The sequence below is a fragment of the Lithobates pipiens genome, unplaced genomic scaffold (assembly GCF_037356315.1).
Source record: "Lithobates pipiens isolate NorthernLeopardFrog02 unplaced genomic scaffold, aLitPip1_a1.2 Scaffold_23, whole genome shotgun sequence".
In the NCBI taxonomy this organism is placed as follows: domain Eukaryota; kingdom Metazoa; phylum Chordata; class Amphibia; order Anura; family Ranidae; genus Lithobates; species Lithobates pipiens.
The window spans coordinates 331,802,185-331,819,255 of record NW_027507785.1 but is presented as its reverse complement, the minus strand read 5'-3'; the positions used below and the strand labels follow the sequence as shown (position 1 = coordinate 331,819,255).

The window sequence follows — 17,071 nt, the reverse complement described above, 5'->3', positions numbered from 1 at the left end:
CAGGACAGAGCCTCCACCCAGGACAGGACCTCCACTCCCCACCCAGGACACGACCTCCACTCCGCACCCAGGACAGGATCTCCACTCCCCACCCAGGACATAGTCTCCACCCAGGACAGGACCTCCACTCCCCACCCAGGACAGAGCCTCCACCCAGGACAGGACCTCCACTCCCCACCCAGGACAGAGCCTCCACCCAGGACAGAACCTCCACTCCCCACCCAGGACAGGACCTCCACTCCGCACCCAGGACATAGTCTCCACCCAGGACAGGACCTCCACTCCCCACCCAGGACATAGTCTCCACCCTGGACAGGACCTCCACTCCCCACCCAGGACAGGACCTCCACTCCCCACCCAGGACATAGTCTCCACCCAGGACAGGACCCCCACTCCCCACCCAGGACAGAGCCTCCCCCCAGGACAGGACCTCCACTCCGCACCCAGGACATAGTCTCCACCCAGGACAGGACCTCCACTCCCCACCCAGGACAGAGCCTCCACCCAGGACAGGACCTCCACTCCCCACCCAGGACACGACCTCCACTCCGCACCCAGGACAGGATCTCCACTCCCCACCCAGGACATAGTCTCCACCCAGGACAGGACCTCCACTCCCCACCCAGGACAGAGCCTCCACCCAGGACAGGACCTCCACTCCCCACCCAGGACAGAGCCTCCACCCAGGACAGAACCTCCACTCCCCACCCAGGACAGGACCTCCACTCCGCACCCAGGACATAGTCTCCACCCAGGACAGGACCTCCACTCCCCACCCAGGACATAGTCTCCACCCTGGACAGGACCTCCACTCCCCACCCAGGACAGGACCTCCACTCCCCACCCAGGACATAGTCTCCACCCAGGACAGGACCCCCACTCCCCACCCAGGACAGAGCCTCCCCCCAGGACAGGACCTCCACTCCGCACCCAGGACATAGTCTCCACCCAGGACAGGACCTCCACTCCCCACCCAGGACATAGTCTGCACCCAGGACAGGACCTCCACTCCCCACCCAGGACAGGACCTCCACTACCCACCCAGGACAGAGCCTCCACCCAGGATAGGACCTAGGACCTCCACTACCCACCCAGGACAGAGCCTCCACCCAGGACAGGGTCACCACTCCCCACCCAGGACATAGTCTCCACCCAGGACAGGACCTCCACTCCCCACCCAGGACACAGCCTCCACCCAGGACAGGACCTCCACTCCCCACCCATAACAGAGCCTCCACCCAGGACAGGGCCTCCACTCTCCACCCAGGACAGGGCCTCCACTCTCCACCCAGGACAGGACCTCCACTCCCCACCCAGGACAGGACCTCCACTCCCCACCCAGGATATAGTCTCCACCCAGGACAAGACCTCCACTCCCCACCCAGGACAGGACCTCCACCTGTATGTATGTGTGTTTATATGTGTGTGTTTGCATGTGTTTTTATGTGTGTGTGTGTGCATTTCTATATATGTGTGTATTTATATATGTGTGTGTGTATATACAGTATATGTGTGTGTATTGTTGGTGTGTTTATCTATGGGGAATATATGTGTGTGTTTAGATGCAGTGGCGGCCCATCCATTAAGGGCGCACGGGCGCCACCCCTTCTCTCCTGCCACCCCCTCTATGCCTCTCCTGCCACCCCCCTATTCAGGCACCCCGCCCCTTTTCGGGAGCAGGGCCCTTCAATTGCAGCGGCGGGGGGTGTTTTTGAAGCACCTGTTTAGACCCCTTTCACACTGGGGCGCTTTGCAGGCGCTACAGCTCTAAAAATAGCGACTGCAAAGCGTCCTGAAAGAGCCGCTTCTGTCTCTCCAATGTGAAAGCCCCGAGTGCTCTCACACTGGAGTGGTGCGCTGGCAGGAAGCTAAAAAAAAGTCCTGCTAGCCGCATCTTTGGAGTGGTGTGTACACCGCTCCTTCACCGCTCCTGCCCATTGAAATCAATGGGGGCAGTGCAGTTTGCTTTGCGGTGGTTTTAACCCTTTCGCGGCTGGTTTTTAAACCTGTCTCAGCCGCTAGCGAGGGGCAAATGCACCGAATAGCATGAAATTGACGGTAAAGCACCGACGGACCCACCGCCCCAGTGTGAAAGGGGCCTAATAGGCATCAAAAAAGGTGACCTCACTCAGCTATGTTAGAAAAGCGAATGACTGTTCCCTTTCCTAACACTGAACCGTCTCTGCGCTAATCAGGTGTTTAGGTCTGTTACCTGTCACCTGATTGGCTGAAATGACAGGCGCCACTATTGGACGCATATCAGGAGGAGAGGACGGGAGATGAGGACGGCAGGAAATGCATGGAGGACCCTGCTCGTCGCTGTCACCCAAGCGGGTGGGGGTCACACTGGGGGCATTCATGGGCACACTGGCAGCATATTATGGGCACACTGGCAGCATATTATGGGCACATTGGCAGCATATTATGGGCACACTGGCAGCATTTGATGGGTACGCTGGCAGCATTTGGCACAGTGGCAGCGTTTAATGGGCACAGTGGCTGCAATTGATGGCACAGTGGCAGCATTTAATGGGCACAGTGGCTGCATTTGATGATTTTCTTTCAAAACATTTTTGCACCCCCCAAAAATGTTGAGCACCAGCCACCACTGTTTACACGTATGTATGCACATTTTATGGATGCTCATTTAATCCTGACCCCTATATGTGTACAATCAGAGCTGATTTTTTTTTTCTTGCTTGTTCAAGCTACCAGCAAAAAAATTCTGTTCCTCTGAAAAGCTATACATGCTCAGATCACTTTTCAGAGGCATTTGACAGCCGTTAAAGAGGCAATATTTTGCCTCCCGACCACCTGTTTTAACCCCTTAAAGTGATTGTAAAGGTTTGCGTTTTTTTTTTTTTTTTTTATATAACAAACATGTCATACTTACCTCCACTGTGCAGCTCGTTTTTGCACAGAGTGGCCCCCGAACACTGACTTCTGGGGACCCCCGGCGGCTCCTCCTCTTATCAGATATCCCCCCTAGGAGAAGCGCTCTCCCCCAGGTGCGCTCCCGAGTCCAGCATTTACGCCTATAGACACGGATGTCGTAGTCAGCCCCGCCACCCGATGCCCGCGTCATTGGATTTGATTGACAGCAGTGGGAGCCAATGGTTACGCTGCTATCAATCTATCCAATCAGGAGCCGAGAACCCCGGGCAAAGGAAGAGCGCGTCTTCGCCTGGGGAAGTTCCAGGTCTCAGGTAAGTAAAACAGGGGGGGGGGGGGGCGTGCCTTACCACATGATCAGATGTCAGCCAATGACAGCTGATCACATGATGTAAACAAAAGCTCGGTAATCGCTTTTTTCTCCCCTCACGCTGACAACGTGAGGAGAAAAAAAAGCTGATCACCGGCTCATCTGCAAGGGACATCGGTCCCGAAGAGGAAGAGGCAATTATGCCTCATCTGTGCCCACAATTACCGCCAGCCAGTGCCAACTGACAGTGCCCACCAGTGCCACCTATCAATGCCCACAAGTGCCACCTACATAGACGTGCGCACAGGGTGTGCCAGGTGTGCCCAGGCACACCCTAATCACCCCATGTGCCCCCAGAAACCCCTACCACAGGGCTGCCAGCTTCCCTACTCTCCCCCACTGGCTGTTGCTGCGGGCACACACAGATGATGTTTCAGGATGAATGAACACAGTGATTGGTGCCAAGTGTTTGAGCTTTGGGGTGCGCACCCTAATACAATAAGCTGTGCACACCTATGGCCACCTATCAACGCCCACCAGTGGTGCCAATCAGTGCCATCTAGCAGTGCTGCCTATCAGTGTAGCCGATCAGTGCCCATTATTGCCACCCATCAGTGCCCATCACTGCCACCTATCGGTGCCCATGAGTGCCGCCTCATCAGCGTACATCAATAAAGGAAAAAAATTACTTGTTTTTAAAAAAAATATATTTTAATTTGGTCTTTTTACATTTTTTTAACAAAAAATAAAAACCGCAGAGGTGATCAAATACCACCAAAAGAAACCTCTATTTGTGGGGAAAACATGATAAAAATGTAATCTGGGTACAGTGTTACATGACTGTGTAATTGTCATTCAAATTGCGTCAGCGCTGAAAGCTGAAAATTGATCTGGGCAGTGTCCTGTAAGCAAGTGGTTAATGGATTGGATGCATTAAGGTGAAAACACACACAAGGGTTTACAACCCCTTTTAATGCATCATCACTATGCTGCAGCTGCATGCAATGCACACAGCTGCGGGGTGGTTGCAGTGCAGCCGCATTCCCCTAGGAGGGGTACTTCAAGGGGGTGCCCTGACTGGAAAAAGATTGAAAATAGCCGACATAGAGGAACCCATCTCTCCATTGTCCTCCTGCAGCTGCTGAATGCCAGTGGGAGGGAGAGGAGGAGAAGTGGGGGGAGAGGAGGAGAAGCGGGGGGGGGAGAGGAGGAGAGGTGGGAGTGAGAGGAAGAGGAGAAGCGGGAGGGAGAGGAGAAGAAGCGGGAGGGAGAGGAGGAGAAGCGGGAGGGGAGAGGAGGAGAATTGGGAGGGAGAGGAGGAGAGGCGGGAGGGAGAAGAGGAGAAGCGGGAGGGAGAGGAGAGGCGGGAGGGAGAGGAGGGGAAGCAGGAGGGAGAGGAGGAGAAACAGTGGGGAGAGGAGGAGAGGTGGGAGGGAGAGGAGAAGAAGCGGGGGGGAGAGGAGGAGAAGCGGGGGGGGGATGAGGAGAAGCGGGAGGGAGAGGAGGAGAAGCGGGAGGGAGAGGAGGAGAGGCGGGAGGGAGAGGAGGAGAAGCGGAGGGGGAGGAGGAGAAGCGGGGGGAGAGGAGGAGAGGCGGGAGGGAGAGGAGGAGGAGAAGCGGGAGGGAGAGGAGGAGAAGTGGGGGGAGAGGAGGAGAAGCGGGAGGGAGAGGAGGAGAAGCGGGAGGGAGAGGAGGAGAAGCGGGAGGGAGAGGAGGAGAAGCGGGGGGGAGAGGAGGAGAGGTGGGAGGGAGAGGAGGAGAAGCGGGGGGAGGAGGAGGAGAAGAGGTGAGAGGGAGAGGAGGAGAAGCGGGGGGGAGAGGAGGAGAAGCGGGGGGGGGAGAGGAGGAGAAGTGGGAGGGAGAGGAGAAGAAGCGGGAGGGAGAGGAGGAGAAGCGGGGGGGGGAGAGGAGGAGAAGTGGGAGGGAGATGAGAAGAAGTGGGAGGGAGAGGAGGAGAAGCGGGAGGGAGAGGAGGAGAAGCGTGTGGGGAGAGGAGGAGAAGTGGGAGGGAGAGGAGAAGAAGTGGGAGGGAGAGGAGGAGAAGCGGGGGGGAGAGGAGGAGAGGTGGGAGGTAGAGGAGAAGAAGAGAGAAGCGGGAGGGAGAGGAGGAGAAGCGGGGGGATGGAGAAATCGGTTCCTTTATAGGCAGCCGCCCATTTGGGACCGGGCCCTGGTGTTCCGCCTCCGGGTTTGGAGGAAAGGGCCCTGTCCGGGGTCGGGGGGGGCCCGTCGTGGTTTCTTGCATCGGGCCCTGAAGGTTCTGGTTATGCCACTGCCCAGCCCCCTATACATGGCACACAGTCCTATAGAGTCTCACAGACACACATAAACCTCTGCACAGAGTTTTCTGCACACAGAACAGAGGCACAGAATAGTCGGGGGCTGGGTGCCAACTGGATGAGCCAATAAAGACTTGAGCCCAGAGCCAAGCCGCAGTCTGGCAGGCCAAGAAAGGCGAGGAGATGGGCATGTCCCCCGCCCTCCTGAACCATACCAGAGCCACATAAAGGGGGGGGGACCCTTATTTTGGTGAGGACAAGGACCTCGTACCCCAAACCTGTCCTGGTGGTTGTTGGTGGTGCTTGTGGGGGCACATGTCTCCTTCCCTCGATGTAATGAGTCAGGGGGGTTACATAGTACACCTACTGTCTGGGGGCATTCTTTAACCACTTGCTTACTGGGCACTTAAACCCCCCTCAGTCCCAGACCAATTTTCAGCTTTCAGCGCTGATGCACTTTGAATGACAATTGCGCGGGCATACAACACTGTACCCAAATGACATTTTTATCATTTTTTCCCACAAATAGAGCTTTCTTTTGATGGTATTTAATTACAGCTCGGAGTTTTATTTTTTGCTAAACAAACAAAAAAAGATGCAAAAAAAAATAAATTCATGTTTAATAGTTTGTTATAAAATTTTGCAAACAGGTCATTTTTCTCCTTCATTGAAATGCGCTGATGAGGCGGCACTGGTGGGCACTGATAGGCTGCACTGTTGGGCACTGATGGGCACAGTTAAGGTGGCACAGATGGGCACAGATAAGACAGTACTGATGGGCACAGATAAGGCGGCACTGATGGGCAAAGATGGGCACAGATAAGATGGCACGGATGGGTGGCACGGATGGGTGGCATGGATGAGTGGCATGGATGGGCACTGATGGGTACCACTGATAGATGGGACTGATGGGCACTGATAGGTGGCACTGCTGGGCACTCATGGGCGGCACTGATGGGCACTGGTAGATGACACTAATGGGCACGGATATGTGGCACTGGGGTGCAGCACTGTTTTTGCGGCAGATTGTGGGCACTAATGGGTGGCACTGATGAGTTTCACTTTTTCCCCTACTTAGGTGGGCACTGGCAGGGGGCAGGTGGGCACTGATGATCATGACCGGTGATCGGCTCTGTTGCGATCACATGTGCAGTTGTCATTGGCTGACAGCTGATCACGTGGTAAGGGGCCCTTGCTCCGATCTATGATCAGGCGACTCTCATAGACTCGCTGATCTACGTTTATTGGCGTCGTCCCGGCAAAGCAGGTCATTCGGCTATAGCGCGGATCTCAATAAGCCCCCCCTGCCCTCAGACCGCCAACAATCACCAGGTCAGGGCTGTGGGGATGAGGCTCATGTCCTGATTAACACTGGGGCAAGATGCTTTGCCAGGGGGTGCCCCCTTATGTTGAAAGCATGTGGCCTGGTATGTTTCAGGAGGGGGAGGGAGTTAGTAAGACTGCAGGGGTCAGGAATGTGTAATGTACAGAGTGTGGGGGTCAGGAGTGTGTAATGTAGAGGGTGCTGGGCTCAGGAGTGTGTAATGCACAGAGTGCGGGGGCCAGGAGTGTGTAATGCACAGAGTGCGGGGGTCAGGAGGAGTGTGCAATGTACAGAGTGTGGGGCGTCAGGAGCGTGTGATGCACAGAGTGCGGGGGTCAGGAGTGTGTACTGCACAGAGTACAGGGGTCAGGAGTGTGTAATGCACAGAGTACAGGGGTCAGGAGTATGTAATGTACAGAGTGCGGGGGTCAGGAGTGTGTAATGCACAGAGTACAGGGGTTAGGAGTGTGTAATGCACAGAGTACAGGGGTCAGGAGTATGTAATGTACAGAGTGCGAGGGTCAGGAGTGTGTAATGTACAGAGTACAGGGGTTAGGAGTGTGTAATGCACAGAGTACAGGGGTCAGGAGTGTGTAATGCACAGAGTACAGGGGTCAGGAGTGTGTAATGCACAGAGTGCGGGGGTCAGGAGTGTGTAATGTACAGAGTACAGGGGTCAGGAGTGTGTAATGCACGGAGTGCGGGGGTCAGGAGTGTGTAATGCACAAAGTACAGGGGTCAGGAGTGTGTAATGCACAGATTACAGGGGTTAGGAGTGTGCAATGTACAGAGTGTGGGGGTCAGGAGTGTGTAATGCACAGAGTGCAGGGGTCAGGAGTGTGCAATGCACAGAGTGCAGGGGTCAGGAGTGTGTGATGCACAGAGTGCGGGGGTCAGGAGTGTGTAATGCACAGAGTGCGGGGGTCAGGAGGAGTGTGCAATGTACAGAGTGTGGGGGGTCAGGAGTGTGTGATGCACAGAGTGCGGGGGTCAGGAGTGTGTACTGCACAGAGTACAGGGGTCAGGAGTGTGTAATGCACAAAGTACAGGGGTCAGGAGTGTGTAATGCACAGAGTACAGGGGTCAGGAGTATGTAATGTACAGAGTGCGGGGGTCAGGAGTGTGTAATGCACAGAATACAGGGGTCAGGAGTGTGTAATGCACAGAATACAGGGGTCAGGAGTGTGTAATGCACAGAGTACAGGGGTCAGGAGTGTGTAATGCACAGAGTACAGGGGTCAGGAGTGTGTAATGCATAGAGTACAGGGGTCAGGAGTGTGTAATGCACAGAGTGCGAGGGTCAGGAGTGTGTAATGTACAGAGTACAGGGGTCAGGAGTGTGTAATGCACAGAGTACAGGGGTCAGGAGTATGTAATGTACAGAGTGCGAGGGTCAGGAGTGTGTAATGTACAGAGTACAGGGGTCAGGAGTGTGTAATGCACAGAGTACAGGGGTCAGGAGTGTGTAATGCACAGAGTACAGGGGTCAGGAGTGTGTAATGCACAGAGTACAGGGGTCAGGAGTGTGTAATGCACAGAGTACAGGGGTCAGGAGTGTGTAATGCACAGAGTACAGGGGTCAGGAGTGTGTAATGCACAAAGTACAGGGGTCAGGAGTGTGTAATGCACAGATTACAGGGGTCAGGAGTGTGTAATGTACAGAGTGCGGGGGTCTGGAGTATGTAATGTACAGAGTGCGGGGGTCAGGAGTGTGTAATGCACAGAGTACAGGGGTCAGGAGTGTGTAATGTACAGAGTGCGGGGGTCTGGAGTATGTAATGTACAGAGTGTGGGGGTCAGGAGCGTGTAATGTACAGAGTGCGGGGGTCAGGAGCGTGTAATGTACAGAGTACAGGGGTTAGGAGTGTGTAATGCACAGATTACAGGGGTCAGGAGTGTGCAATGTACAGAGTGCGGGGGTCAGGAGTGTGTAATGCACAGAGTACAGGGGTCAGGAGTGTGTAATGCATAGAGTACAGGGGTCAGGAGTGTGTAATGCACAGAGTGCGAGGGTCAGGAGTGTGTAATGTACAGAGTACAGGGGTCAGGAGTGTGTAATGCACAGAGTACAGGGGTCAGAAGTATGTAATGTACAGAGTGCGAGGGTCAGGAGTGTGTAATGTACAGAGTACAGGGGTCAGGAGTGTGTAATGCACAGAGTACAGGGGTCAGGAGTGTGTAATGCACAGAGTACAGGGGTCAGGAGTGTGTAATGCACAGAGTACAGGGGTCAGGAGTGTGTAATGCACAGAGTACAGGGGTCAGGAGTGTGTAATGCACGGAGTGCGGGGGTCAGGAGTGTGTAATGCACAAAGTACAGGGGTCAGGAGTGTGTAATGCACAGATTACAGGGGTCAGGAGTGTGTAATGTACAGAGTGCGGGGGTCTGGAGTATGTAATGTACAGAGTGCGGGGGTCAGGAGTGTGTAATGCACAGAGTACAGGGGTCAGGAGTGTGTAATGTACAGAGTGCGGGGGTCTGGAGTATGTAATGTACAGAGTGTGAGGGTCAGGAGCGTGTAATGTACAGAGTGCGGGGGTCAGGAGTGTGTAATGTACAGAGTACAGGGGTTAGGAGTGTGTAATGCACAGATTACAGGGGTCAGGAGTGTTCAATGTACAGAGTGCGGGGGTCAGGAGTGTGTAATGCACAGAGTACAGGGGTCAGGAGTGTGTAATGTACAGAGTACAGGGGTTAGGAGTGTGTAATGCACAGATTACAGGGGTCAGGAGTGTGCAATGTACAGAGTGCGGGGGTCAGGAGTGTGTAATGCACAGAGTGCGGGGGTCAGGAGTGTGTAATGCACAGAGTGCGGGGGTCTGGAGTATGTAATGTACAGAGTGCGGGGGTCTGGAGCGTGTGATGTAGAGCGCAGCAGTGGCGTGTGGGAAGATTGCCCCAGCTCTGATGTCAGTGGGAGGTGTCAGTAAGGGAATGTCCGTTTCTAGTGAAGCTCCTTCCTCACGGTGTCCTCTCATTCTGTGTCTCTGCAGGCGGTGGCGGATGGGGTGGGTTTGCCGCTGTCTGTCCAGTGTGTGGCGCTCCCGTACCAGGATGAGCTGTGCCTGCGTCTCATGAAGGAAGTCCAGACCCTCCACATGCGGCAGATGAAGAGATGAGAAGAGGACCTGTCTATGAATACAGGAGAAGAATATACGGAAATCTTTGGGCCGCGTCTCGCTGTTCTTCCCTCTCCCCCCCCCCCCCCATAATTCCCGGCGATGGCGGCTGCACTCCATCCATCCCGCCGGAGCGCTGCCTTCTGATTGGTGTTGGAAATAAAGGGATTGAGTCTTTGCAATCAGGGCCTCCTGTGGTGTGAATGGCGGTTTTTGTGTCTCTCCGTCTCCTCTGATGTCCTGCGCCGGGGCGTTCGGGGATATTAGTCGGTCATCTGGCGGTTCCGCCACCTGATTGGATTGTATATCTCGGCGCAGATGAGATTCTTAACGGCTTTTATTCTCCCGGAGATGATTGGAGTTGATGATCCTCCAGATGGGGCCCCTCGGCTCGGCCGTACCAGACAATCAGGTGCCGTTCCGCACCTCTGACCTTCACCGAGCCCATCCCCCCCCCATAATCGCAGAATTTACATATCGCCCCAGATTCCCGCACCTTGGTAATGCCGCCAAATGAAGCCGCATTACATCACCGGGCTACAGACAAGAGTCGCAGCAATAGGGCCCCCAGAGAGGGGGAACCCAGGGGCCCCAGGAAAGGTCACGGAGTTGATATCTAGGAGAGAATTACGCCCAAAAGTGGGCGTTTAATCTGCGTTTCCAGGGCTGGGTGAGGCGATGCGTCGCATCACGTGTGATTCGCAGAGGAATCGCACCTGCATTCACATGCGATGTCCGGGCGGTGAGATTTGTTTGGCCAAAATGGTGGTGCAGGACCCTTCCCCCCCCCAACACCTGAATCGTATCGCATAGGTGTCGTTAGCCTAACAGTGGCGCCCACAGCAGATCGCATGGATGCCATGCGGTGCAGGAAACGCACAGGAGTCACTGCGTTTTACCGCGCATTGCATTCGTGTGAAACTGGGCTCACACCGACATAACGTGTCACACCGCACGTGATTCGCGAAGGAATCGCGTCGCACAGAATCGCATGGGTTTTGCACAGGAATCGCACTGCATCATATGCGTTGTGTGTGTGCAGTACGATTTAAGCTATGCGTTTCCTGGGGCCCCTGGATTCCCCCTCCTCTGGGGCCCCCCCGATTGCTGTGCGGGGAAACACGTGCACGTAGGATTTGCTGTGTTTTCCTGCATCGCATCAGTGTGAGCCTAACCCGTGTGAGCCACATGCGATTCCACGGGGTGCGATCTCAGCCCACCATTTTGTACGGCTCAAATCGCATCCGCATGAAAAGCGGTGCAGGCATCTATTTTTTTTTTTGCTGCACTGGATTCGGATCGCAAGGGCGTCCTGTCCATACCCAATGCGATCCGATTCGCAGCAAATGCACTGCGTCCTGCGACCTTGCTTTTGGGGCGTCGTCAACTTCTATTTGGCACCCGCAGCGGATGACATAATTACAGTGCGGTTGCTATGCGATGCGATGCGCGGAAATGTAAGCGATTCCTGTGCGTTTCTCACAGCCCATCAGCGTGAAGCTCCAGGAACGCCCGTCGAAGTCGCATGCATTGCAGCGCCCCGCATTGTTCCCGTTGTTGTGCCAAAATCACGTCGTTTGCCGCACCCCGAACGCATTCAGGGCTGGCGGTTCCCACTTGTGCGATGCCAGACTTCGCATGTATTTCGGGATGTCGGCCATACAGACAGTACGGCGGATATTGCACCGCATTCGGTCCAAACACCCACAGGACGCCGTTTTTTCTGTTCGGACCAGAATCGGACGCATGTGCGTTCGCGCCTATGCGATGCGATTCATGTCCGAACTGTCAGTTCGCGGTGCGGTACGCGAGCTAAAATGGGGGTGCGGTTATACATATAATGACACTCCCCAGCAGTTCGCATATGGCAGTGTGAACGGCCGTGCAATGCGGGTGCGATGCAGGAACACGCAGTGGATTCGCATGGCTGTCACATGTCCCAGGTGATTGCCGAGAGGGGGGGGGGGGTGATCTGCTGGTGTTGCAGTGTGCTGGGAGGAAGTGGGAGCTGGGACCCTCTAAAAAGATCTTCGGTGGGGATTTTGTGATGTCACATGACTGACAGGTCCTCTTCAGGGAGGGATTTGTGATGTCACATGACTGACAGGTCCTCTTCGGTGGGGATTTGTGATGTCATATGACTGACAGGTTCTTTTCGGTGAGGATTTGTGATGTCATATGACTGACAGGTCCTCTACGGTTGGGATTTGTGATGTCATATGACTGACAGGTCCTCTTCGGGGAGATTTGTGATGTCATATGACTGACAGGTCCTCTTCGGTGGGGATTTGTGATGTCACATGACTGACAGGTCCTCTTCGGTGGAGATTTGTGATGTCACATGACTGACAGGTCCTCTTCGGTGGAGATTTGTGATGTCACATGACTGACAGGTCCTCTTCGGTGGAGATTTGTGATGTCACATGACTGACAGGTCCTCTTCGGTGGAGATTTGTGATGTCACATGACTGACAGGTCCTCTTCGGTGGAGATTTGTGATGTCACATGACTGACAGGTCCTCTTCGGTTGGGATTTGTGATGTCACATGACTGACAGGTCCTCTTCGTGGGGATTTGTGATGTCACATGACTGGCATGACCTCTTCGGTGGGGATTTGTGATGTCACATGACTGACAGGTCCTCTTCGGTGGGGATTTGTGATGTCATATGACTGACAGGTCCTCTTCGGTGGAGATTTGTGATGTCACATGCCTGACAGGTCCTCTTCAGTTGGGATTTGGGATGTCACATGACTGACAGGTCCTCTTCAGTTGGGATTTGGGATGTCACATGACATCATACATTTCTCGGTGGACTCTGGGCTCTCATTCATATGATGATATGTGACATGTGCCTGGAACATGTATGATGTATGGATGTGTGTTTTAGTATATAGATTGTAATATATGTGTATGAGGGGGGGGACAGAGTGTTGACTCATTAGACTGCTCTTAGTGACTGCATTTTACCACCCCCCACCCTTTCTGCCACTACCCTATAAACACTGACAATGGAAGTCCTGGTCCTATATTCGGGGCACTTCCATGGATTCCCCAGCAGAGGGCAGAGTCGTCCACTCTGTGATATCTGCCTCTGGGTGCCGTCAGTAAAATGATTGGTTAGTTTTATCTCAGCAGTCACCCAGCAGAGGGGGGGGACTCTGTGCAGATCTTATAATAGAGAGAACCACAAGGCTGACAATCTACTAATCTGGAAATATGGGACAGCAAACATGAACGATACACTATAAAATGTTACTCCGGAAAGACGTCAGGCCTCTGATTGGGCATGACTGGCACAGGCAATATGGGCCCCTCTGGGTGTCATGACACCAATTATTACCCATCCTTCAGGAGCCCCTCACATGCGATAGACTGTCCAGTGTATGGGGGGGAGGGGCCGTTTCCTCATTTCAGTTTTTAATGAATCGCAAACTGATTTCCATTTCATTGTCAACATGAAAAGTTCAGGTTTGTGGAGCTGGGCCGGCGCGGGCGGTGATGGCGGCACGGCTGAGCGGCTGTAATTGGACGGCGATGTGAGTGATTACTGCATTATCTGCGAATGTTAGAGGAATTAATGAGACATAAAACTATCTCCAGCAGCCTGCCGCACTCAGCATTTCTCTGCCGCCTTGTGATTACCGCCAGAGACGCCGAGATCCTCCGCATACATTACCCCCCGCGCCGTACAAATCCCGTCTAATCGTGACACCTTCCTGTCCACTCCGCTCATACCACAGTGTGACCCCGACTCACAGCTCATAAAATAGGTGCAAAGTCATAAATCAATCATACAAGATAGAGGCAGGGTGGCAAAGAGCATGCATACGCCGCACAGTAATACAAGATAGGGTCAGGGTGGCAAAGAGCATGCATATGCCGCACAGTAATGCAAGACAGGGTCAGGATGGCAAAGAGCATGCATACGCCGCACAGTAATGCAAGACAGAGTCAGGATGGCAAAGAGCATGCATACACTGCTGAGTAATACAAGACAGGGTCAGGATGGCAAAGAGCATGCATACACCACTGAGTAATACAAGACAGGGTCAGGATGGCAAAGAGCATGCATATGCCGCACAGTAATACAACACAGGGTCAGGATGGCAAAGAGCATGCATACACCGCTGAGTAATGCAAGACAGGGTCAGGATGGCAAAGAGCATGCATACACCGCTGAGTAATACAACACAGGGTCAGGATGGCAAAGAGCATGCATACACCGCTGAGTAATACAAGACAGGGTCAGGATGGCAAAGAGCATGTATACACCGCTGAGTAATACAACACAGGGTCAGGATGGCAAAGAGCATGCATACGCTGCTGAGTAATACAAGACAGGGTCAGGATGGCAAAGAGCATGCATTGGCTGCTGAGTAATACAAGACAGGGTCAGGATGGCAAAGAGCATGCATACACTGCTGAGTAATACAAGACAGGGTCAGGATGGCAAAGAGCATGCATATGCCGCACAGTAATACAAGACAGGGTCAGGATGGCAAAGAGCATGCATACACCACTGAGTAATAGAAGACAGGGTCAGGATGGCAAAGAGCATGCATACACTGCACAGTAATACAAGACAGGGTTAGGATGGCAAAGAGCATGCGTATACTGCAGAATATATATAAAAAAAGGGTCAGGGTGGCAAAGAGCATGCATACACTGGAGAGTAATATAAGAAAGAGTCAGGGTGGCAAAGAGCATGCATACACCGCTGAGTAATACAAGAAAGGGTAAGGGGGCAGTATTTAAAAATCTGTGTTTTTTTTTTTTACATCTGTCTCTGAAATGCCCCTTATCGACATCCAGAGTCACATGAGGAACCAGCATCCAATCAGATAACTGCCCCACTTGCCCAGGAAACCTCGGAGGAACCGGGTTCTGCAATGCTGCTGCAGTCTGAGCGCCACCTACAGTGGAGAAAGCAGACTACACCTGCCTACATGCACATCTTTATATACCTCAAAAGAGCTACATGACATCACTGCTCCCCACCGGTCTACATCCCTATAGCAGAACCCCCCTGAGTACCGACCCCCTCAGTCTGTACCCCAAAAGACAGGATATGACACAACTGCAAAGGAAGTCTCAGCCATACCGGCCCCCGACGCAACGACAGCCAGAACTATTTAAAGTCACAGCGCCCCGTCATCAATAACATGGGAACCTTATAAAACAGAGGTATACAGCAGGCAGCTGCCTCCACAGCCATGTTCTACCCCCCCTCCCCCATATACCTCTCTCATAGTGCTGATACCCCCGGCTTTTCTTCATGGCAAATATTTGCTCCGTCTTCTATTTTATTCCAGGCCAGTTTCATTATTTAGTAGCCGTGGTGGTGTCATAAACCCATTGTAAGCGAGGGAACATGCTGAGAGCTGAGATGGAAGAAGTTTCTGTTACCATTGACAACTGCCTGGTCTGAATTTTTTTCCAAACTTGGGAAAGGGGGTTCATGCATAGCGTATGACATCACATAACATCACATAGTATATGACATCACGTGATGTATCATATTACATGGCGTTTTACATCACATGACGTATCACATCACATGGCGTATGACATCACATAACATCACATAGTGTATGACATCACATGGCGTATCACATCACAAGGCATATCACATCACATGGCGTATGACATCACATGACGTATCACATCACAAGGCATATCACATCACATGGCGTATGACATCACATGACGTATCACATGGCGTATGACATCACATGACGTATCACATCACATGGCGTATGACATCACATGACTTATCACATCACATGACGTATCACATCACATGGCGTATCACATCACATGACTTATCACATCACATGGCGTATCACATCACATGACATATCACATCACGTGGCGTATCACATCACATGACGTATCACATGACTTATCACATCACATGGGCATATCAGGGGTCAGAACGGTGTGAAGGGAAGATGCGGTACCAGTATCCTAGTGCTCACCCTCAGTGGGTTGTGTGCCGTTGCCTACAGTACTGGTGTCTATGTGCATTATAGCAGCCAACCTGTTGGGAAGTGGAGGTGACTTGGCGGAGGTGACGGAGGTCCCGGTAGTGAGGGGAGCCTTGCATGTTCAGTTCCCTTCCTAATGATCACAACCCCAATCTGGGTCCAGTTGCTGTACAGGACGTCCTAGAGACCCGGCCCAGAAGTCATGAAAGATGGAGTGGGGCCTCGGAGTACCTAAGCCCATCACAGTGGTGGGATGGAGCTTCCTGGAACAGACATCTAATAGTGGAGAAGAGCTGAACCTGCGTATCGGTGTCACCGGGGGGGGGGGGGGGTGCTGGACTGGTGGAGCCCTGCGCATGCTCTGTGTGACCGGCTCAGGAATTCCAGAGCTAAATGACCCTTCAGGGGCAACGCTTTCCATACCGCCATACCCATCTTTAGGCAAATACCTCCAGCAGCCTGCAAGGGTGATGAACGCCCCACTTCTTCAGGTCCCACATAAACCATGCCCACATACCAGTGAGTTGGGTGCCAGTCCCTACCTGCCCCCTCTTTCTCTCCTTCTTGCAGTGCACAGTGTATCATGTTACTGAATGATGTCATCAAAGCCACACCCACTGGTCCTGCCTCAGAGCTGCTGCTTTGCCTCTGCCCCCAGCCACCCTTCTCCCACCCACGAGGAGTCCCTGATGGTTGACTTTCCACCCAAGTGCTCCTGGACCACGTTCTTTGGGCAGCTGGAATCAGACATCGGAAAGGGGTAGCCCTCAGGAATTTGTATGTACATGTAGACGGGTGGTGGGCTACAAAAACATAGAGAAGGAGACATTGCACTTTATTCGCCTCTCTCCCTCTCCTGTGATGTTAATGTTATGCTGCGCCATTCTTCTCCGGCCAGCAGGGGGAGAACTAAAGCTAAGCAATCCCATAGACTTCTATGCAGAGTGCTCAGAATGCTGGGAGTTGTAGTTTGAGACGGTAGACATATAATGGCTACACTATAATGGTTTCAGTAAAGACCCCAATAGGCATTGTGCAGTAGGAGGAGTGAGAGGGGATTTTTATTAAACTGCCTGGAAAGTTCTTCCTCTTTGCACTTTGAGGGAGTTAGAGAGAGAGAGAGAGCAAGCGCCTCTGTCTGGATATTTATCTGCCA

The 17,071-nt window shown here is 53.1% G+C and overlaps 1 protein-coding gene across 3 annotated transcripts in view; it reads left to right on the top strand.

Moving 5' to 3' along the window:
• The window catches only part of LOC143926712 (vitamin D3 hydroxylase-associated protein-like), a 70,352-nt gene extending 60,245 nt beyond the window's left edge, over window positions 1-10,107 (top strand). For all 3 annotated transcript variants that reach the window (XM_077450731.1, XM_077450729.1, XM_077450730.1), the window contains one exon: window positions 9,800-10,107. In XM_077450731.1, the coding sequence (XP_077306857.1) occupies window positions 9,800-9,925 (126 nt within the window). In that variant the 3' untranslated portion in view covers window positions 9,926-10,107. The remainder of the gene's footprint in view (window positions 1-9,799) is intronic.
• Window positions 10,108-17,071: the final 6,964 nt, after the last annotated feature.